Genomic DNA, 23,792 nt, shown 5'->3' on the forward strand with positions numbered 1-23,792 from the left:
TGACGTCACGCACAGACGTAGAGCTGCAGGCCTGGAAGAGTAGGCCTTTTAAAGCCACGCCCTCAAACATTTTTTAAGGTTTTAAATGGGGGGTCATGATCTATTCATCTCCCTTTACACTTTTGGAAAACTGGGTCCCAGACCTGGAAAGTGACTTGGTTGAAGTTACACAACGAGCTCTTAGTGTCTTAGCCTTCAGCCCTGTGACCTATGTACACACCCAGTCCTGCGGTTGACATCCTCACTGGGCCTTTTGTCTCTCTGCTTTAATGTGACTCTTCCTGTTTGATGTCAGTTTCCCTGCTCCAAGATGCACACTGCATGCAGCCCAAATGGGAGGCGAGGGATACCTTGGGAATGAAATCTGACTCAATGAATTGCAGCTAGGGACAGGCTAGAATGTAGGGTAGCAGAAAGCACACTCATCTAGTCAGGACTGGAGCCATTAGATTACAGTGTGATCCAAACAACTTCCATTTTCTCCTCTGGATATTGGAATTAGATGAAGGATTCAACCTTTTTTGGGGTCACAGGCTCCTCTGAGAATTTGAAGAAAGCCATGAACCTTTCTGAAGAAAAAAGGCAGACAATTTTGCTTATAACTTCAGGGAATGATGAGATTCCTGAAGTACCACAGTGGACCCCAAGTTAAGAATCTCAAAAGCCTCTCCCAGTTTTGTGATTCTAGTCTTTTCCCTAACCTTCCTGGCTGTGTACCTTGTTTCAGCTATGTCACCTACACATTAGGTCCTCTAGGTATTGGTTATGGTTTTTAGTTTTCTTCCAATGACATGCACTCCAAAAGCTACAACCACCACTCCTTGGTAGTTTGGGCTACTCTAGGGTGCTTTGGTATTTACTGATCATGATGGCTGTGATTTTTAAATCTGAAATGCTAGTAAATTGGCTCCGTACAAACTTAGGAGGATGGAAAACCTAAATTAAAATTTAATCACTTCTATATGTGAACTTGTTTGAGCAGCCATGGGGACTGACATCTTTATTGTACCACATAAAAACTTTATGGAAGTCATGTACACCTTCGCTTTGAAGAGTTTAATAATGCTCACGTGACCTGATAGTAAATGCTCCTCCCCTTACTAGTCTTAGAAGATCCATGAGGGCTGGGATACAATGTCTGTTTTGCTCACTGCTGTTGTCTAGCACAATGACCATCATATGAAAATTTAAATAAGTCAATCTATCTTCAATAATGGTATTTGGATTATAAACAGAGGTTTACATTTAAGATAATCATTTTTGTTTCAGGTACTTATCTTTATTTAAGCAGTATTGCTTGGTTGTATGGAGTATATTTAGCATGATGTTGGGTGGTAATTTGCATCACTCTGGTTTAAAGTGATTGTGTGCAGAAGAATGTAGGCTTTACTGCTAAGAATAAAACAGCCATAAGCATTATTCTTCATGGCAGAAAATCAGAAATAAATCAGATGCCCCAAAGCAAAAAGTGGAATCATATTAACACCATACCAACAGAATATACTATACAGCTATTAAAACAGAAATGTAAATGTGTGGATTTTGTCAACACAGTAGATAGGAATGTGAACAGCACACACTGTGTGGTGATTAAAAGCATGTTGTAAAAGTGTGTGCTCCCCAGGGTTGTAAATCTCCCTGGCAACGTGGAATATGACTCCTGGGGAGGAATCCAGACCCAGCATCGTGGGATGGAGAACAACTTCTTGACCAAAAGGGGTATGTGAAATGAAATGAAATAAATTTCAGTGGCTGAGAGATTCCAAAAGGAGCCAAGAGGTCACTCTGGTGGGCACTCTTACACACAATATAGATAACGCTTTTTAGGTTCTAAGGACTTGGAATAGCTAGCAGTAAATACCTGAAACTATCAAACTACAACCCAGAACCCTTGAATCTTGAAGACGATTGTATAAAAATGTAGCTTATGAGGGGTGACAATGTGATTGGGAAAGCCATATGGATCACACTCCCTTTTGTCCAGTGTATGGATAGACGAGTAGAAAAAAGGGGGCAAAAAAAAAAACAAAAAAAAAAAAAACAAAAAAAAACACCAAACCAAGAAAACACAAAAAACTAAAGGAAGAATGGGGGGTGGGCAATTTGAGTGTTCTGTTTTTACTCTTGTTTTTTTTATTCTTGCTTTCACTTTTTCTGGTACAAGGAAAATGTTAAAAAAATAGTTCGGGGTGATGAATGAACAACTATATGATGGTAATGTGATCAATGGATTATATACTTTGGATGATTTTATGGCATGTGAATAAATCTTAATAAAAAAATAAAAGTGTGTGCTCAGTTCCTCAGGAAACTAAGTATAGAATTGCCACATGATCCAGCAATCCCATTACTAGGTATATATTCAGAGGAACTGAAGGCAGGGACATGAAGGGACATTTTCACACCAATGTTTATAGCGGCATTATTCACGATTACCAAGAGATGGAAACAGTCCAAGTGTCCGTCAACAGATGAGTGGATAAACAAACTGTGGCATATCCATTCGAAGGAATATTACGCAGCTGTAAGGCAGAATAAAGTCATAAAGCATATAACGTGGATGAGCCTTGATGACATTATGTTGCAAAAAATTAGCCAGAAACAAAAGGACAAATACTGTATGGTCTCACTAACATGAACTAACATTAGTGAGTGAACTTTGAGAGTTAAAGTTGAGAACACAGGTTATCAGGAGATAGAAAGAGGGTAGAAATTGGGCATTTGATGCTGAAGGAGAACAATGTTCAATAGGATTGACTGTAAAGATACAGAAATGGATAGCAAAATACTATCTGATGGTAGCATAATCAAATAAAAAGCTGAGTGTGAGTATGGTTGAGAGAGGAAGGTTAGGGGCATGTATGACACCAGAAGGAAAGACAGAAGATAAAGACTGGGACTGTATAACTTAGCAAAACCTAGACTGGAAAGTGATGGTGATTAAATGTACAAATATAAGAATGTTTTTACATGAAGGAGAACAAATGAATGTTAACATTGCAAGGTGTTGAAACTGGGATGGTATATAGAAAAATACAATCAATGCAAACTAGAGCCTATAGTTAACAGTAACATTGTAATATACTTCCATGAAATGTAACAAAGGCAATATACAAAAGCTGAATATCAATAAGTGGGGGATATAAGGGAGGGGTATGGGATTCTTGGTGTTATTGTTGTTTCTCCTTTTTATTTCATTTTTAATTTTTTTATTCTTCACTTTTCCCCCTCTTCTTCTTTCTTTGTGGAAGAAATGGAAATGTCCTTATATAGATTTTGATGGTGAGTGCGTAACTATGTGATTATACCAGGAACCACTGATTGTTTACTTAGGATGGGTTATATGGTATGTGAATAAAACTGTTCAAAAAATAAACAGAAAGTTACAAGTGCTGGGTAAAATGTGAAGAACGGGATGTACCTATTCACTGTTGGTAGGGAAGTAGAATGGTGCAGCTCCTCTGGAGGGCAGTGTGGTGGTTCCACAGGAGGGTAAGTACAGGGTTGCCATATGATCCTGCAACTCAGTTATTAGGTATATACTTGGAAGAACTGAAAGCAGGGACACGAATGGACATTTGCACACTGGTGTTTATGGCAGCAGTAGTCATGATTTGCAATGGACAAAGGTGGCCTAAGAGTACATCGCTGAGGAAAGGAAGAGTGAACTGTGGTTTTTACATATAATGGAATATTGAGCGGCTGCAAGAAAGAATGGAGCTGCGAGGAATGCAACTAGGTCAATGAATCTTGAGGACAGTATGCTCAGTGAAATAAGCCAGAAATGAAAAGACAAATATTATAATACCTCACTAATAAGGACTAACTATAATGTCCAAACTCTGAGAATTGAGTCTGAGAGCATAGGTTATCAGGGGAGGGCTTATTGTAAAGGTTCCTAGTTTGTGAGCTCTTACAGCAGTCACATCTATTCATGAGTTGTAAAGGTTATTTCTAAATTCTGAGATGCTGAGCTGTTTGTGTATAACCTGGTCAGTCCCTGGAACTTGGGGTATCTGTGTGACACCTGAGACTCAAAGTCAGAGTTCAGCAGCTATGAATGCCACCATTACCCCATACAGTAACTGCTAAAGAAGCTGAAAAGAGATCTGACTTCAATTAGAGATATGAATGAAATGGACTTGGTTAGGACTAAGGTAAATCAGACTAAAGGGTAAAGGATGATACCGTCTGTGTTTCAAAACTTCAATTTCTTTGTGAGACCAAAGGAAAGATGTTTACTTGGTGCAAAATTTATATTTTCTGTAGCACACTATCTAATTTAACTTGTATTGTCGGTCTATTTGAACACCATACTTACATGGAACTTTGAACAGGGAGTAAGATTCTGTTGGTTTGTACAGGTTAGTGTGATGCCCCCATACATCCCAGAGTAATTTGGGCAGAGAATAACAATGTATTTGCACAGCCTCCTTGAGGGACTGGGGAAACATGGAAATATTAAACTTCCCCACCTGGGAAATTCCTGATATTCTCACAAGCATTGGGGATTACCAATTTAATAGGCCAAATCTTCAATCTTGGGGCTTGCCCTTATGAAACTTACTCCTGCAAAGGAGAAACTAAGCCTACTTATAATTATGTCTGAGTCACCCCCAGAGAACTCTTTTGTTGCTCACATGTGGCCTCTTTCTAAGCCAACTCTGCAGGTAAATTCACTGCCCTCCCCCTTATGTGGGATGTGACTCCCAGGATGTAAATCTCCCTGGCAATGTGGGACATGACTTCCAGGAATAAGCCGGGCCCTGGTATCGTGTGACTGAGAAAGCCTTCTTGGACCAAAAGGGGTAAGAGAAATGAAACAATATAAAGTTTAAGTGGCTGAAAGATTTCAAATAGAGTCAGGAGGTCATTCTGGAAGTTATTCTTATGCAACACATAGATATCCTTTTTTAGTTTTTAGTATTTTAGAATAGCTAGAAGGAAATACCTCAAACTGCTGAACTGTAATCCAGTAGCCTTGATTCTTGATGACTGTATAACTACGTAGCTTTTATGGTGTGACTGTGTAATTGTGAAAGCCTTGCGACTGACACTCCCTTTATCCAGTGTATGGACAGATGAGGAAGGAAATAAAGACAAAAAATAAAGAAATAATAGGAGGGGAGAAGGGGTATGGGATGTTTTGGGTATTCTTTTTTACTTTTATTCTTATTTTTTTTGAACATTTTTGAATGAAAATGTTCAAAAATTGATAGTGGTGATGAATGCACAACTATATGATGATACTATGAACCACCAATTGTAAACTTTGGATGATTATGTGGTATGTGAATATATCTCAATAAAATTGCATTAAAAAAAGTGTGTGGTAACAAGGAACAAATTTATTTTGCAAAAAGTTTATTTCAACTTAATTTTTCCTTTTAAGTATACACTTAAGTATACACTTCAAATTAGCAACGTTAATATTAAATGCCTTCCTGAGGGTAAAAATGTTTAAATCCTTTATGACTGACATAATGGCCTAAATGTAATGTAATCTATTATATTCTTTAAGCACTTTTCAACAAAAATCAAGAAAGTTTGCTTCCAAATTTAAAGAAAATAGTATGATAAGAAGTGAAGACTGGTTTAGTGAAAGTCAGCTCGGCCACAATGACATTTGAAGAGAAGATCTGAGATAGTTTTCCTACAATCACATCTGCTCAGGACTGTAGAAATGGAAGATTCTAACGAATCACACATACGATTTAATTTGAAAGTGGCTCAGGGTAGAAAGAACCTAGGCTTTGGAGTCAGCTGTATCAGTGTTCTTATTCTGGTTTTGCCATTTACTAGCTGTGTAAACTTAGGAAATACACTTTTCTGCATCTGTAAAGGAGTATATTTCATAAGGCTTTCAGGAGAGTTAAATGAGATAAAGTATGTAAATAATTCTATCTATAATAATCAAATTCATCTATATGGTGGTCTCTTTCTTGCTGCTTTTCCACAAGATATTAACCTTTTAATCAATTATATTATTCTACTATTTATGACTATTAACACACTGTGTCTGCACTGAAATTCTGAAAGGTCAAACCTCCATATAATCAATGTTCATATTACTCAACATTTATGAAAGGTTGTCCGGCTGCAGGCTTGGAAACAGGGAGGCGACATTAACTCTGTATTGCAGATAGGAATTTGGAAGCTTATAAAGATTAAATGACTTATTCACATCACAGAGTAAGTCAGGACAGTGCTGAAAAAGCATGAAATGTATCATAATCAGCACATGAACTGGATACAACCCTTACACAAGATTGATGGGTATTTTCTTAATTTAGGTCAACACTGTAATGTACATATAGTTTCATTTGCCAATGAGTAGAGGTGCAGTTGTCAGATTCACTGGATTTTCAATTTGCAAAAGAGAAAAAATGTGAACCCCCACAACATAAACATGAATAGAAACAGAGTAAGGTGTATGTTAGGATAATGGCTAATATTAGAAACTTGACCTCTATTCCAGGTGGATTTTAGAAAATTATGGTAAGAAAAACAGATAGGTTTTATAATTTCTTAGTAACTTTGGTTAGCAGCAGGGAAATGATAGCTGAGACTGGACTATAAATACTAAAAATGTGATTTTTAATAATATAAGTACAAAATTTTATTTCTTTATACAATAGTAATGGGATTTGGATCAAACCACTAGAATTTATTTAAAAAACAAAATAAAACAATGATATAAAAACTGCAAGGAGGTCTGAATCCAAAGTTTTTCCTCTAATAGTACCAAATACCACAAGGTACAGATTATTATACAAATGTGTACAAATTTTAAATACAAATACAATAGGATTGGGTTTCAAAAGAAAATGAACAAAAAGCAGGTCCTCATCAGGATTTCATTAATGTACATAAATGACAATGGTAGGATTAATTTCTTCCTGTACTAATCCATGTCTTCAAGTCCCCTCCTTGATATACCCTGTGTCAAACAGGAAACTTCCATGGGTATAGATGAGGTGTAGTATAAAGGTCTAACCCCTTATAGATTTCTGCTCTTCTTGATTTTTGGTTCCCAAATATTTCTGTTTCCTTCTCTGTTTCCGTGGTTAAATCTCAAAACTGCTCTGAGCCAAGAAGGGTGTTCAGCAGCCAGAATACCTTTAAGAAACACAGCCTATGACATCACCGGTAGGGATAAGGGGAAAGAATTAAATAGGATGTAGGCTGGCTGTCCTGTCCCCAAGGAGTCCCTCTGATGCTGTAGTGTTCTGACCAGGCCGGGGAAGAAAGAACAGTTACCTCAGCTGGGTTTTGGCAGGTAATCTCACATCAAAGTTTAAAACAACCCTGAAGTGCTCAACTTTCTTCTCTCCAACTGGGAAGCAAAAGTCTGGTTCTTTGGAAATAAGGGTAGCTGGGAATGGTAATATTCCTTTCTATTTTACTTTCTTGACATTATTGAAGGCCATAAAGTTCTTTACAAAGAATTAGAATCTCAGCATAATGATTCCTTTCTGAGGCAGAATGCCTTGAAATGCGTATGATCTGGAATTTTCACAGCAGACCAAGAGAAAGAAGGAGCAAATGACAAGCCTGTATCTTCCACATGCTGATGCTGGTGGAGGCTTTTGTTATTAAATTATATATATAAAAATTTACAGGATAAATTAAAATCTAAGAGAGTTCAAAGAGTTAAATACACATAATTAAAACACATATTCACACGTGCACATAAATAAACCTACATAAGAATCAAGTCCTTTTTTTTTGCAATTCACTTAAGTGTGGAATGCAGAACACTGTGCATCTGCCCACCAGGGGAACCAACAAGATGAACCCAAGAGTCATGCTGGGAAAAGTTTATCTTCCACAACCACCAAGCAACTACGCAGCAGAACTTGTGAGGACAAGGTGGTTAATTTAATGCTGCCAATGAAAGATACCAGCTCTTAGTTTTGCAGACTAAAATATTCTGGGTCAGGTCAGAATATATGCAGCTCAACTGGCAGCGATGACAGCTTTACCCTCTCCAAGGTTTAAAGCTGCCAGGACTCACATAATGACTTGGCCTCTACTAGGTCCACCAATGGTACCAACAATTACAATAAATTTTGAGACATGGACACCTGTATAGCAGGCATTGGAATGAACCCCTTACTCGGTCCCCTAAGCCATCTTGATAACTACAAGATAGGAACGGTTTTATCACCTCCTGCCTAGGTCACTTCAAATTGAAAGGCTTTGTACTTTCAGTCAATTGGCATCTTCCCGTAACTTTCTTTCCTATTACATTTTGGACGGTAAGACAGGTAAGGCAAATGGTCAGTGATGGGTCTGGAGGTATCACTAAGCTTGGAAAAAAAATTACATTTTAGCTGTCTATAAAAAGATGCACTTGGCACCCAGAACAAGTCCCCAGCCCCCAAATTACACTGATTTTTAAGGCAGATTTATCCACCACAGGAGAAAAAAGAACCCCAACCCATATTCATGCTAAGGTTTCCTCCTGGCTAAACCTTTGCCATTTCATAAAATTATTAAAAGCAAAGTAGTTACAGTCTTATGTATATATTGTACATTATGTATATATAGATATGTGTGTGTGTGTGTGTGTGTGTATAAATTTAAAACCTACACCCAGAGGCCAGTGAAGGGATTTGGAACAATCACATATACACAAACCAGCAATGGGTAGGATAAGGTTTCTGTCCCAGGATTTTTTGCTGTCAGAGTCCAGGCATGATGTAAGCAATGTTGTCTAGCGTGTTTGACTGCAAAACAAGGAAAAAAGGTTCAATTGAAGAGTACCTTAGCTTGGTTCCCTGAGAAATGTTTCTTCTTCCAGGGGAGAGGGCTGATGAAGAACTAAGTGTTAGAGAAAATAGTGCAGTAATAAAGATAGCACACATCCCATTGTCTGTTATGCTAACAGCTTTTCTGTTGACTTCTCCTATTAGTCCTCACAAAAAAGGAAGAAAACTTCTTTATGTGTAGAAGAGCAAACAGGAAACACAGGGGATGCCATAACTCAAAGGCTTGAATCCTTTTTCTTCACTCCAAAGTACTATTTTGGGAAATGGCATATTTTCCATTTTCATCAAATGCATAGCACATATTTTAAACAATATAGTCTGTTCCATGGGATGACACATGAAAGGAATACTGTAAGTCATGAAGCCTTAAGAGCTTCTGGCTGACAGTGCTCATTAAACCATGACTTTTCTGGGTCCCAAGGGGCCTGGCCCATAAATCCAAGGAAAACAAGGAAAACTCACCAAGACCTGTTTGGGACATCCATTCAGTTCAGGTAGTTGTGTGGTCAGACATGCCAAGGGGCCAAGGGCACAGATAATGGAATCCAGAAGCACTGACAAACTGCCAGACACAGCCACCATCCCCTGAAAAGAGGAGCATTAAAGGAGAGGAGGTAGTAACTGGAATCACATTCCCAGTGCTCCCTCCTAGGTTCTGGTTGATCTCCATACATGGTTCTTTAAGTCCTGGACAGTTTGAACCACCTGACATAAAACTTGCAATGCAAATGGAAGGCATCTATTTTGATAACTCTGTAAGTAGTTTAACCCATCTTAGCTCCTGTGTGATCTTAAGGAAGTCACTTATTCCCTCTCCTTAACAGGAACAGTAAAAAATGTCTTACCCATCCCTGAGAGCAGCTGGGAAGATTTATGGAGATCATGTATGCAAAAGTATTTTTCTTATAAACTCCAGAAATATACCTCAGTTGTGATTACTAGAATTCTACATATAACATAAATACACACATACTTCTCTGTCTATGTGGCTTCCGATAGTTGATGATACTACCTTTCTGGCTTGGGTTGTCCACTTTCAAAAAGAAGGGGATTTGATTCATTTCAAATTTTAATATCTTGTACAATTCATATTGTCTGTATCGCTATGTTTCAAAGAGACAACAAGATTGCTTCCTGTAAATACTGCTGTCCAGTCTTGTACAATCTGCTCTGACTAGTACCACTGTGAGGATATGTCATCTCAGGAGGTAGTATGGCAGCCTTTTATGTGCATGTGCTCTGGACTCCAAACTGCCAGGGTCTAGATCTTGGCTACCCCACTTCTTGCGTTTGTACCTGGGCAAGTTGCTTACTATGCTATGTTTGTAAAAGAGAGTACTAATAGTATCGCTCACAGAGGGACTAAGTGAGATAACTGATACAAAGTTCTTGGGATGGTTCCTGGCATGTGGTAAGTGCTCAAAAAGTACCAGCAGTTAATATTATTACCAAACTCTTCATCTCCAAAACTGCATTTCTGCCTGCCTGCTGGGTATCTCTTCTTGGATATTTCTCACTCTCAACCCCTCCTCCTAGCATCCATTTCTTTGCTAAAGTCACCACCATTCGCTGAATTACTCAGTCTTGCGGCCTTAGCCATTATTGATTCTTCCTTTCCCTCATTCTCCTTGTCCAATATCTTCCCTACATCTTCCAAAGAAGGCAGAAAAGCAAGGGATTAAGAGAAAACCAAATGAGAGCTCTGATCACATCCCTCCCTACTGAGGAAAATCCCTGCAGTTCCTAAACAGCAAATTTTAAATGCTTCAGAATGTCCATGAAGATCCTCTATAAATTTGGGTTCTAGCCTTAATTTTCAGCCCTCCTCCACCTTATGCACTGTATGTTCCAGGTCAGTAGGTATAATAATTTTAGCAGTAAGATCCTTTTTCAAATAAAATCGTATTTGGAATCCCACTATATAAAATGGCTAAAAGACCTAGTTAAAATCAGAGTGGGGGTCTAGAGTCCCATCGGGCCTCCTTTCATCCTTCTCTGCAAAAGACTCTGAGGTTGAGAAACATGGATGAACACAGTTTTTTTAGCTGGGACTGTCTCTTTCCACCATCTCCAGGGACCAAAATCCTACTTACCCTTCAAGGTCCAGTCTGAATACCACCTCTCTTTCACAAGGCCCTTCCTGATTACTCCCTAACTCTCTTTGTTCTCTGACAGTACCTTAACCACCTAAGGTAGCACAGCACAACAGAATGAGAATAGGGCTAGAAGTGAGGCAGCTGGACTATTCCCAACCCTGTCACTACTAGCTGGGTAAACCTGGAATAGTCACTGGGCTTTTTAAATGAGCAGTCTGTATAAATCGATGTTCCCTAAAGTGTGTATGTGCATTTCAGGTGGTACCTAGGTGAACATTAATTATCTTGCATATATATCCATTATATGTCCATTTGGATGTGTAAAAGAAAAAAATTTCTCTAGACTACCACCATTATGATGTCAAGGATATCACTGTGAAAGCACAGATAAATTTATTTAAATAAAAATATAAAGCAAATAATAGTATAAGTGGTACATGGAAATTGCAAAATTGGGAGGATACTTGCAAAAGATCTGGGAAAATGCGGACTAGAAGGGGAATGGAAATGACTGAATGGGGTATAGAGTTTCTTATCAGGGTCATGAAAATGTTCTGGAATTAGTGGTGATGGATCCATCCACAACTCTGAATATACTAAAAAGCACTAAATTCTACACTTTAAAAGGGTGAATTATAATTATAGTATGTGAATTATAATTGCAGAATGTGAATTATGTGAATTATAATTCAATAAGGACGTTATAAAGAAAAAGTAGACTAAAGAATCTATACAGTTCTTTCTCGTTTCTGGTTACTATTTATACACAAATCTCATAACAACTACTCACAGAAGCAGGCTTGTTTTAATTTGTAATTATGTTTATATTCTGTTTTTCCAACTAGACTGTAAATTTCCTGATGATAAGGAATACTGTGCTATTCAAATTTTCTACTTCCCCATGTTCCTGGAATACTGCCTAGATACTCAACAAATATTTGCTAAGCTAAATGGAAACAGAGAAAATCTGGAATATGGAAGGGCTTTAAACAATTTTCACTTCTTACTTTTTAGGGAATTTAAGAATGATTGAATATGAAAAAAAGTAAGGATTACAGAATACCTTATTCTGGTTATATTTATAACCATTCAGATATATAAGCAACATAAAAATGCTCTAGTCTAATATGTGCTAAATTTTTAGAAACTAGCCAAAGAACTCAGTGACAGCTTCACGCCATGTGGTCTAGTATTTTATTTGTTGAATAATAATTCAACTTCCACATAGAAGCAAGGGAAGTAGGTTGAATAATAATTCAACTTCCACACAGAAGCAAGGGAAGTAGTTTTATATTCATACATTGACTTCTTAGCTTAAAAATGGCTTTAGTATCTTGGACTGATTTCTTTGCTGAAATTTTCTTTTAGAACCCATTGGAAAGGTGAACTACTACACTACTGAGTTAGCCAAGGGGGCATTATGGTTAGAAAATGAATACGGTAATAAAAACGGAACATGACCGATTTGCAAGCTAATCGATTTTGAAATTGAGGCTTAAAAGGACAATGATTTCCCTAGGGCACACAGCATTGCCTAGTTCAAGCACAGAGTGATGAAGAGCTTGAGAGCCTCAACTTCCCTATTTGCTACCTGTTTTCAAAGAAGTAAAGGAACTCTTAATTCCTCACACAATCTGTCTATTCAAAATCTTGCTGGAAATGCACAGAAAATTCAAATTCTCTTAGAAGTTCAAGTGACCAAAACTGCCATGGGATTTGTACCCACCTTACCTACTGTGTTTTAAAAAAATGATAATAAGTTACAAGGTGGTCTAACTTCTTTTGATGCCATTGTTTCAACAGGATGGTAACAGTATAAAGTTTGAGAGCCAGTAGGTAGAACTCAAATGTCCAGATGTTTCTATTACCCTTATGTCTTCTTTATCACTATCCTGTATACTGGCATAATCTAGTATAAAGTAGCTGCTCAATGAATGCATGGGGAATGAGTGACCGATCCAAATTATAAAAGGAACTGAAGTCATGCTGCTGAGAGCTCTGCCCACCTCTGTTTCCTGCAGGCGGTGTCCAATGAGGCTCAGGGACTCTCCCAATAGCTGAAGGTGAGCAGCAACATCAATGGGCTCTGTCTCAGGGGTTTTGGCTGGAGAGGTTGGGAACAACATGGTGCTGGGTGGGGATTTCTTTTGGGGTGACAGGACTCCTGGGGAAGAAGCTGAGAACATGAGGATGAAACAGAGAAATCAAAGTTGTTGAGGACCACAAAAACGTTCTTCCTGATTTTCTTTTCATTGGCCACAGCAGGCACTGGCAAAACTATGGCCTATGGGCCAAATTTGGCCCATGACCTTTTTTTGTATGGCCTGCTCACTAAGAATGGTTTGACTATTTTTAAGGGTTGTAAAAAAACAAAGACGAATGTGTGACAGAAACTGTACATGGCCCACAGAGCCTAAAATATTTACCATCTGTTCTTTTTTAGAAAAAGTTTGCCGACCTCTGATCTATGTTTTCTAAATCATATCATCTTTTTTTGTAGCCCACGGTACTCAGAAACAATACCTAGGTATCAAGATCTGCTTTTAATATTTGCTGTTCTTCCAATTTCCTGTTAAGGAAGCAAAATTCACAGTGCTCTAAGGAAAAGAAGAATTAAGATCAGGGGTAGGGTGTGGCCACTACCTTTTACTTTCATGGAACCTTCTGAGCTGGATGCTTTTCTTTTCACAGTTGTAGCTTCTGCTTTGTTCTGCTTGTGTTGCAGATACTGAGCTTTCTGCTTCCAAATCTGCAGTCAGATCAGGGCAAAATAAATTAAAAAGGACAAAAAAGTAAAAGGGAAAGCAGTTGTGGAAGAACAGAAAGAAGAAATGAAAGGGAACAGTGGAGTGGAGACAGACAGAAGGTTAACACTAATAAGTTGAGGGTCACTGAACAGGCTTCAGACTGTCATTACATTCATATCTTAGCTGAGGACTACAAACATTCCTCAGTGCTGATGGTCTAATCTCAGTACTGATTTTTAGATCACTCTGGGGTTGCAATGTAAAATGGAGTATACATCTGGCTCAGTGTAATGTCCATGTGATTTAAATATTTCCTCTAACCTGCTGGACATGGAACCCAATGACATGAAAAACAAAAACAAAAGATAAGCTCTCCAGGTGAAAAACAGGATGATGACCTGGAACCTCATAACATAGTAAACTCATTCCCATGTTTTTATTGTTTGTAGTCTCTATTAACAGGATGACTTTTCTCAGTTCTCAGACCACGGCTGACCAGTAGGTGTCTGTAGAAAAGGGCTCTGACTGTAGATTCTTTTAACAGTTTAATCACTCCTCAAATTAGGTCATCTTTGGCTCAAACGTAAGGTTGGAAAAAAATTAGACGAGGGTAGAAAAGACTGCTAAATTCTCAGCTTTGGTAAACTGGCACCAATATAGTTAGTGCCCTTAGCTAAACCATTTTCCACTTGTCTGTTGATTTTTTCACTGTTTTCAGTGTTATCTGGTTGGATGGTTTACAGAAGAATTATACATTTTGGAAGGCATAAAACAATGAAAAAAAAATGCTCGTAAGAAAGTGTACTTACCAGTTTGTCCTTTTCTGGCAATTGCTTCCACACCTCAGCCAGTTTTTTACTAAGTTCCCCAAAATCTGGCATAAAAGAGTAAAGAAGAGTAAAGGGTTAACTATCAACAAAACAAAAGATCCATGAGAACAAAGAGTGGTAAAAGCTTTTGAAGATAAGGTTTAAATACTACAAGATTCTTTCAGAAAAACTAAACCGACCAAACCAAACCCCAGCACTTTTCTTCTGATTCTCTTTTATACAAAAGAGATTATTTTAGTGGTAATGAGACAGGCTCAAATTTTCACACATCTACTCTCTAGGGATCTTTCTGGTGTCTTCTAATTTGATCCTACAATATTCAGCTTATCAACTTAGGTTAAAGGAAATATGTTTTGGAGAATTTCATAAAAGTAAAAGTGTTAGCCTTCTACCAGATTCCTGAGAGGTAAGAACCACAGAAGAATTTTCCTACAGCAGCTCAGAAGCAATCCTCTGGATGTTTAAGAATACTACCTTTCTTCCATTTGTAGGACAATTTAATGCTTTACAAAGCCAACTGGTATCTGTCAAGGTATTTTGTGTGTGCCTCATAACAACCTGTGGAGCATGTAGTGCAGCTATTTGACCCATTAGGCAAATGACATTTGCAGAGGTTAAGTGACTTGTCCAAGGTTTGTGGCGTGGTGTAGTGTTTTTCCTCACTAGTTTCTAATACAGAGACAATAAAAGTCATCTTTGCTATAACCCCACAACCAAGGGCAGTTTAAGGAAAAGGTCAACCGAACACTCTTGGAAATGAACATTTATATTCTTATATAAAGGTATTTATACACAATGGCTTATTGCTGTACATGTATGTGGGTACTGTGCTTCGTAAAATTTAATTTCACACGGATCTTTCCCAATGGGTCAACTTAAGAGATATAAATAGAGAGGTTATCTCTCTTATGGATGGGGTAAATAAGGCAAATTAAGACAAAAATGTACAGTGATTTGCAGAATTGAAGAAAGAAACAAGATTTGTGTTCTAATACTATGTATGGAAAGATGTTACCTGCTGACTGTCTGATTTAACAGTACTGCTCTCAGATAAAAACTGGAAGTAAAAAAAGCTAAAGATCAGAAATATTCTTACCTATACCTGGATGGTCAGCCACAATGGTTACGCGATACTCTTTACAGAACACCTGGTAGGCCGACATGTTCTTCTTTTTTGGCTAGTGCCACACAGAAAATAGAATAGGGTAAGACTTATTTAGAACAAGTTTAGCAACCCTGAGTCTATGATAACATAGAAAGGATACCTGTAATTTTTCATCAAGGGAAAGAATTTCAAACCACTAAATGGCTTTCCTAAACAGGACAATTTTTAATCCATGTTATTCAACATTCTGAGATGAATATCAGGTTTACTTTTAGAAGTTAAAAACCACTTACTAAATTATTTTTATATTTTTCAGGTTGTTGCTGCCTCATGATAATGATCAAGTGAGGATTCACATATTTGTAAAACCCTTTATTTTTCCCAAATACAGTCCCATGCTATATATTTTTTTTAGAACTAAATGCTAAGAAAATCTTTGCCTCTTCTGAAGTGCCTACTTCTCATCTTTGAAGATAAGAACCACATATCTGATATTTCCCTTTAAACTTTGCTGCCAAAAAGCCAAGGGCCAAATCTAAGTTCTTTTTGTTCTCCCAGTTTTGATTTCTAATCTTACAATTTCTCTGATCCTGCTTTTATTGTTACTCTCAAGTTTCCCATTGTTTCATTATTCACATTCTTGTGGTTTGAGGGGGGAAGTAAATAAATAACAAGGTAATTCTTGGGGAGTCAATGTAAGATGAACGTCTTCCATTTCAGTAAACTCCTTTGTGCTACCTGAACTGGTTTGTTCTCCATTGAGTTATGAGTTATGATAATTCCAAAAGAAGACAAAAATCAAATACACTTTTTATGCGGGTTCAACAAGGGTTATCTAAAACAGGTTATATTACTATATATTCCGTTTTATAACTATCCAGTTTATAATTAGACTGAAGAAAAAAAGTTAAGTTTTCTTATCTGGAAAGGGGCATTAGAATATCACCTGTCCAAACCTCTGATTTTGCAGAAAACTAGTGACTTGCCTAGGTCCCCAAACTAAGCTAGTCATAACACCAGAAAAGGCAGCAGTTCAGCTAGCCTAACGTCCAGGGCTATGCACTGTGCTATGCTTACACAGGGTCAAAGAAAGGAAACATGTTGCTTCCTTAAAGAAATTTATTAAAATTGAAAGGATTACCACTTTATAATCTATACCTGATAAACTGAGATGTTTTCAGGATGGTTTTCCTTTATTAAAAATGCACCTGTAAGCATCAAAATATGATAATTGGCTCCCCCATCCATCAAGGTCTCCCTACATTTGGTCTTGCAGTTATTATAATGAAACAAACGCTGGTGCTTTAGAAGTTACTGGGAACCTTTACCTTAAGATTCAGATTTTATGACCAAAAAACTCCCCCCAAAACAAACAGTCTGGTCTCATTACATCAGAGGTGTATCTTGTTTAACTAGAGCCTGATCAACACACTTTATTCACCTGACTAGCTCTTAATATCTTTTAAACTGTTTCCATAAAACAACTACCTTCAAAGGACAAAGACTTGCTGAGACTGATGACAATAAAAGGCTTTGTATGGTGGCTCTGACTGAAATTCCAAAAGGAATCCTGAAACTATTTTGAGGAATGGAAACATTCTTCAAACACCTTCCAAGGTAACTACTTTGAATGAGATAGCACTTATTTGGACATAAAAACTGTGGTATGGTATGTTTGTTAAACTATTAACTTCGAAATTTTATAACTATTCTTTTATATATGGCTTAACTATAGGTTTGACATTAACTGTGGAAGTCTATAAAATAGCAAAATCTTTCTCAACTGTACAATCAATCTCACCACTTAATATTGAGAATGTTTGAAAGACTATGCTTGAGAGATTTCACATTTCATTTGGCCATATTATAAAACTTGCCAGGAATTTTAACAATGTTTTCTCAAACACTATATAATACTATAAAAGAATAATGTTCCTTTTGTTTAACAAGTTTATCTTTATAGGTGTAACATAAAATTAAAATTAGCTTCACAAAATTAAAATATATATAAAAATAAAATTCTAATAGTAACAACAATTAAAATTAATCAATCTAACTTTTAAAATCTTTTAAATTATTGAAATCACAACTCTTGGCCAGCATACTAGAGTCAAATTCACATACTGAAGAAGGGGCTCCCCTCATAACTCTTATAAAGGACTTCATTCAATTACGTAGGAAACAAACTAGTATTTATTAAGCACTGTACTGGGAGGTAGAGTGGTTAAGAGGATGAGCTTTTGAAACCCAGATCTTAGTCTAAGGAGTCAACCAGCATGGAATAGTGAGACATACAAGAAATTAAAGTTTAAAGGCCTACCATCTTATCCTAGGTTCACCACATACTATGTATCTGAACCTGAATAAAGCACATGAGAAGTGGAAAGCTCTTCTGATATGTGATGTTAAAAGTACTGCAGTGGCAAAGAATGAAAAGCAGAGACTAAAGGGAAGATTTCAAAGGTAGCAGACAAAAAGCAACTTGATAAAGTACCCTTCCATTCATTTATTAATAAATATTTACGGAGTATCTACCATGTCCCAGACATTGGGAATACCTGAAACATAATCTAACAGATAAGACAGGTAAATGTGTCATTATAATAAAACATGCAATGGTGGGGAAAGTATTGGGTGCTATGGGAACATGTAATAGGAGCACCTCATCTAATCTAGGTAGTCAAAGAAAGCCTTCTAGAGGAAGTGACTTTTAATCTAGCTCTGAAAGCTGGGTAGAATTAGCCAGGTGAAGAGTGATAAGAGTGCTAGGAGACAACATGTTGTAACACTCAGAGCAAGAGAGAGGTAAGGTGTTAGAGGAGCAGGCAGCACCCATCAACTGAGGCCTGGTAACCCATATTAGGGTATGGACTCTGTCCAAAAGAAGCAATTCCAGTGTTCTAAGTAGGAGGTTACACACTCAGAGGCTGCAAAGAATGGACTGGAGAAGAGAAGGTGTATAGGCAAGGAAGACCTGTCAAGAGGCTGCTGGAGTACAAGGGAAGGATGATGACGGCATACAACCAAGACAGTGGGGTTGGACAGAAGCAAATGGTCAGAGAAGTGACAGGATGTATCTGAGTTAGTGTGGCAGAATGGGAAGAGCCTGGGCTTTGGAGACCAACACATCTGGGTTAGAATCCTGACCATACTATTTACTAGTGGCACAAACTGCTTCATTCCCCTGAGTTTTAGTTTCTCTACAAGCAAAATTTGGATAGTACCACTTAAAGGTGGAACTTTATCAAAGGTGTCTGTACTTCAGTAAGTACTTGATAGTATTATTCTGTGGTAGGTAGAATTCCAAGATGACCCCCCAAATTCCCACCCCTGGTGTACATGCCCTATATAATGCCCTCCCCTGGAGAGGGGGCAGGACTGGTGAATATTACGGGATAGCACCCCCATGATTATGTTACATTATATGGCAAAAGGGAATTTGCAGCTGTAACTGAGGTCCCTAATGAGTTGAATTTGAGCCAATTATAAGGGAGATAATCCTGAGCGGGCCTCACTTACCAGGTGAGCCTTAAGAGAAAAGCAGCCACAGCAGACACTTGCCTGCTGGCCTTGAAGAAACAAGTTAACATGACTGTAAGGAACCAAATGCTGCCAACAACCCGCCTGAGCTTGGGAAAGGACCTTGAGCCTCAGGTCAGAAACCGGCTCTAGTGGACACCTGGAGTTATGCAAGATGTCCCTGGAATTCTGATCTACAGAACTGTGAGATAATAAATGGATGTTGTTTTAAACTGCTAAGTTCGTGATACTTTGCTATGCTACAATAGACAACTACTATGAGTTCTTTTCTATTCCCTCTGCATTTTTCAAAATAGAAGTTATGGCTCCCCCAAAAATCAATACAAGCTTTTTTAAAAATAGAAATTGTGGTGAAGAACAACAGGGTGAAATCATCTGACCCAAATTAGACAAAGAAAATAGCAGCAAGGCCTTTACTTTAAAAATTATTCATTTCAATAGTAAAGGTCCATTTTTAGTATTCTTTTGTTGAAGCCAGTCCTGTTTAGAGATGTTACAGAACTGAGTTTTGGGTGCTGCATCTCCTTTATAATTTAGCAGTAGCTTCACATCTCCAAATACTTCCAGTGTTCTAAATAAAGCTCTCTCTTTTTGAATCCCCCTTTACTAGACACAAGATACAATGGAATGACATTATACACACACAAAGTTCATGTAAGTTTTATGATTGGCCATTTGAAAGAGAGATGCTTTCCCTAGATAGCTTCCTGTATGTCTCTCTCAGTGTGTGCAACTTACTACATCAAGTGGGATTCTGATGTTTGAAGCTAACGTAACTTTAAAAAAATAAAACGATGGCTTCTGAACATATATACTAATTCTTTCATCTGGTGCTGAACAGAGAGAAAATCTAGCTGTAATGGACTGAGAATCTGTCAGCTTTCAATGTGGAGCCTTCCCAAGGGATTTTCAGGGGACATTCTGTTCACAATTTTCACCTTATGTAACTTAACCATCACATAAGATGGAACTCCAGACTGCGGACCCAAAGTTCTGATCTCAAACTTAGGCGTAAAAAATTTTCTAGGACACAAACATTTTTCTAAATGAGGAGCTTTCAGTCAATATGCAAATAGTGGATAATCTCTACATATACAAAACATTTCCAAATATAAGGCCAGTAATTCCACTCTAGACTTTCTCATGCAAGAAAATATACGGTATGGCAAGTGAATCACAGTGGTTATATCTATAATAAAAGTGACTTGGTTTTATTGCAATAAAATGTTAATATTTTGAAAACATGGACATTTTATTATTAGTAGCAAATTACTTGTAACAAGCCCACTTACTGAATGTGACAAATCACAATGTTGCAATTCTACAACCAGGAACAACCTTCTAGGTTTGCCACAGTAGCAAGACCTTTCAAAGAGCAACTCTTTAGGCCCTTTGTAAAGTAGTTATGCTTAACTTCTGGGGCTCAGAGAACTAATGAAAATTTCCTTTCAAGCCCATCCATTGACACTTGAACTCCTAGAATTCTCTAGCATGTCTGTTCTTGCTTCTCTGACACCACCTTCTCTCAGGTTTCTTCTCCCACACAACTGGCCCCTTTTCCTTCTCTAGTGCCTTAACTGTGAGTATTCTGAGATTATGCTCTGGGCTCACCACCCTCTTATCCACTCACATATCTCATTTATCGCACATGAATGCCCAACCTCTACCTCTAGTTTCAACTATTCTACTGAATTCCAGGTCTTGCATTTCCAACACTCTCTAGCAATTCCTACTTAGATGATGACTGCACCAACTAAAATTTATTGAAATGCTCATTAATGTGCCAAGCCAGAGTTTCCCAAACTTTCTTGGTTCAATGTACCTACATGACTTTTCATGTGCTTTTTATCAAGGCACAGAAAACTGAGCTTTGCAAAGACATGACATTATTGAAAGGAAGTACCATGCTACAATGTTGAAACTGTGAATTACTTCAAGCTAGTAGTCCATGAGGTATCTGACAGATGTCAAGCATTGCCATTTCCTTCAAAATTTAAAAATATCCAGTAGCCCTGTGAGTTTGGTATGGCACCCGAGGGCCTTGCCACACTGAGATCCTTAGCACTTTGACATGTATGATCTTATTTAATCCTCAACAACCCTGCAAGGCAGGTCTATTACCCACAATTTAGAGATGGAGAATTCATGTAACTTGTCCTACAGCACATGGCTTGTAAGTGGTAGAGCCAGGATTTGAATCTAAGTGGCCTGGTTCCAGAGCCTCTGCTCTCAACCACTTAGACAGACAAGGTGAATCTCTTGAAGTTTTTCCTCCAAATCTAAACCTAACTTATCTCCTCCCAAACCCAGCTATTCTCACCTTTTCTATTTCTACCACAGTTCTGGCCATAGAATTTAGGTAGAAAGGGCCCGTGGAAGTCTTCAGCATTTTCACCAGTTGTCTCTCCACCCTTGGCTCACTATAGATTAAAGCAACACTGCTCCTGAAGCATTCCTTTCTATCTCTGGGTGGATTTTGTCCCTGCATTTTAGGTAGTTTATTTTAATACTAAAACAAAACTTTGTAAACTTACTTCTATCTTCTTGTATAGCCTCATCCTTTTGGATTGTCTGATCTCTCTTTCACAAGGCAGCCCACTGAATAATGGAAGAAAGTAATCAAGAAACCCAGTTTCCTTCAATTACCATATTTATCAGCATACAAACTGTTCAGGTTTATACGACTCATCTTCATTTTATGAGTTTTTTTTTTTTTTAAGAAAACAATACTTTTCATTACATATACTGAAAATGTTTTGAAATGATTTTGTAGGGAAAAACATAAATTGTGTTTGCTAAACTCAGTAGCTTTCAGCTGCTTGTGTTTTGTCAATAAATCATTTTCTGTATTGGTGGCAGACCAAAATATTGATGGTGGCCCTGTTACCATGTTCTTTTACAAAGTTTATAACATCAAACTTGAATATAGTTAGATTATAAATTTATTTAAATCTAAAATGTTGGGCAAATAACTCATATGTCTCTGATCAGCTGTGGGGTCCATAAGTTGTTCTTTCTATTAAGAAAACTACTGACTTCTATTCACCATGGCAGAACGAGTAATGTGGGAAACTTCCGTTCTCACTCTAAATACAGGAATGTCAGATTAAGTAGATAAACTTTTTAAATCTGTGAGTTTGAAATTAAGTAAAGGAAATTGTCAGGTGCCAAGAACCAGGGAAACTCAAAGAGTACTGAGTGGGAGCTGAAGCTAAGGATACCAACAAGAAATTAGGACAGACCTGGGCCTTACCATGAGACGTAGGGTTTTAAGGCTGTGTCATGAACTCTAAGTGAACAGAGTTGCAACTGAGCTACCTGTATAAAGCTGAGTTAATGGGATGCCTGACCTCACATAGGAACCACAAAAATTCCACACCATTCATTCCTAAGGAAGGCCATGAGTGTGAAAAGTTAACACTGAGAAACTGGAAATCAAATTTTGGCATGGTACATATTACCACGGCGGTAAAAGTGACCTTAAACCAAGAAACTGACATAAAAACTGGTCAGAAATTAAAAAAAAAAAAAAATCCATAGGGTTCTTGGTAGAGGCAAACTTAAAACTATTCTGTAGAGAACTCCCATAATGCTGGGCACTAAGAGAAGACCCAGAGTAAACAACCTTTGCTGAAGATGAGCTTATAGTTAAAAATTATAAATCACACGGAACTGAAATATTATGAGGAAGAGTCAAGAGAAGCAACAAAGAGAAGAACTTGTACCTCAAAAACTAGAAATACTAAATCAAGACAAACAATGACTTTAAAATAAATATACTTAAAATGTTCAAATAGGCAAAGGAAGTACTAGAACCACTGAACAATAACAGGACAGTGTTAAAAACATTTGAAAAATTAACAAAAATAAATTCTAGAAATTAAACAAAATAAAAAATTCAACGGATAGGTTGAAGAATTGTCTAGATAAAACTGAAGAGAATTAGAAAATTAGTAGAGAGGGCCAAATGAGAAGGCCAAATACCTAGAAAAAGAGAGAACAGAGAGAATGAGAGAGAAGGGTTTATTTGAAAACAAAAACAAAAACAAAACAATGGCTAACAATCAGAATCAATGACTTGAGTGCCCAGGCTGAAGACACAGAACTCATGTAAGACAAACAAAATACATTCCACATCTGGACAAACTGTAGCGAAACTAAAGAAAATGAAGATATGGTTTTAACTACTACCAATTTACATACATGCACACACATCCATGAGAAGTTAAACTAAGAGTGAACTCGTTAGCAATAATAAATATCAGTCACTAGGACAGTATCTTCAAAGTACCCACAGAAATAACTGTCAACTTAAAAGTTATTCTCCCTTTCTGTAATTCCTGCATGGAGGGAAATAAGGACATTTTCAGAATATAAAGAGATCTTATTACTCACAGACCCTTACTGAAACAAACTTGTTCAACAAGAAAGAACTTGAATCCAAAGGAAGATGTAGGCTACACTGTGAGCAGAAAAGGACAGTAGATATGTTGGTAAATCTAAATATGTATTAACTATTTAAAATTTTGAAAATAGCTTATTTTGAGGAGGAATTAAACACAAAGTAGAGCCAAAATACATGATGAAAATAAGTGGAAGATAGGGAAGGAAGGTGGGAAAACTGCATATAAGGCAGTCTAAATTCCTTACATTGTTCAGGAGGATGGTGGATGGAAAAGCAGATTGACTTTAGACTTTGT

General features: G+C 37.4%; 1 protein-coding gene across 3 annotated transcripts in view; it reads right to left on the bottom strand.

Moving 5' to 3' along the window:
• Positions 1-6,580: 6,580 nt before the first annotated feature.
• The window catches only part of HMGXB4 (HMG-box containing 4), a 29,552-nt gene continuing 12,340 nt past the window's right edge, over positions 6,581-23,792 (bottom strand). For all 3 annotated transcript variants that reach the window (XM_037846671.1, XM_037846672.1, XM_037846673.1), the window contains 6 exons: positions 15,544-15,625; positions 14,427-14,491; positions 13,514-13,619; positions 12,877-13,046; positions 9,237-9,359; positions 6,581-8,732 (listed from right to left, as the gene is read on the bottom strand). In XM_037846671.1, the coding sequence (XP_037702599.1) occupies positions 8,688-8,732; positions 9,237-9,359; positions 12,877-13,046; positions 13,514-13,619; positions 14,427-14,491; positions 15,544-15,625 (591 nt within the window). In that variant the 3' untranslated portion in view covers positions 6,581-8,687. The remainder of the gene's footprint in view (positions 8,733-9,236; positions 9,360-12,876; positions 13,047-13,513; positions 13,620-14,426; positions 14,492-15,543; positions 15,626-23,792) is intronic.

Source organism: Choloepus didactylus, chromosome 8 (assembly GCF_015220235.1).
Source record: "Choloepus didactylus isolate mChoDid1 chromosome 8, mChoDid1.pri, whole genome shotgun sequence".
Classification (NCBI taxonomy): Eukaryota; Metazoa; Chordata; class Mammalia; order Pilosa; family Megalonychidae; genus Choloepus; species Choloepus didactylus.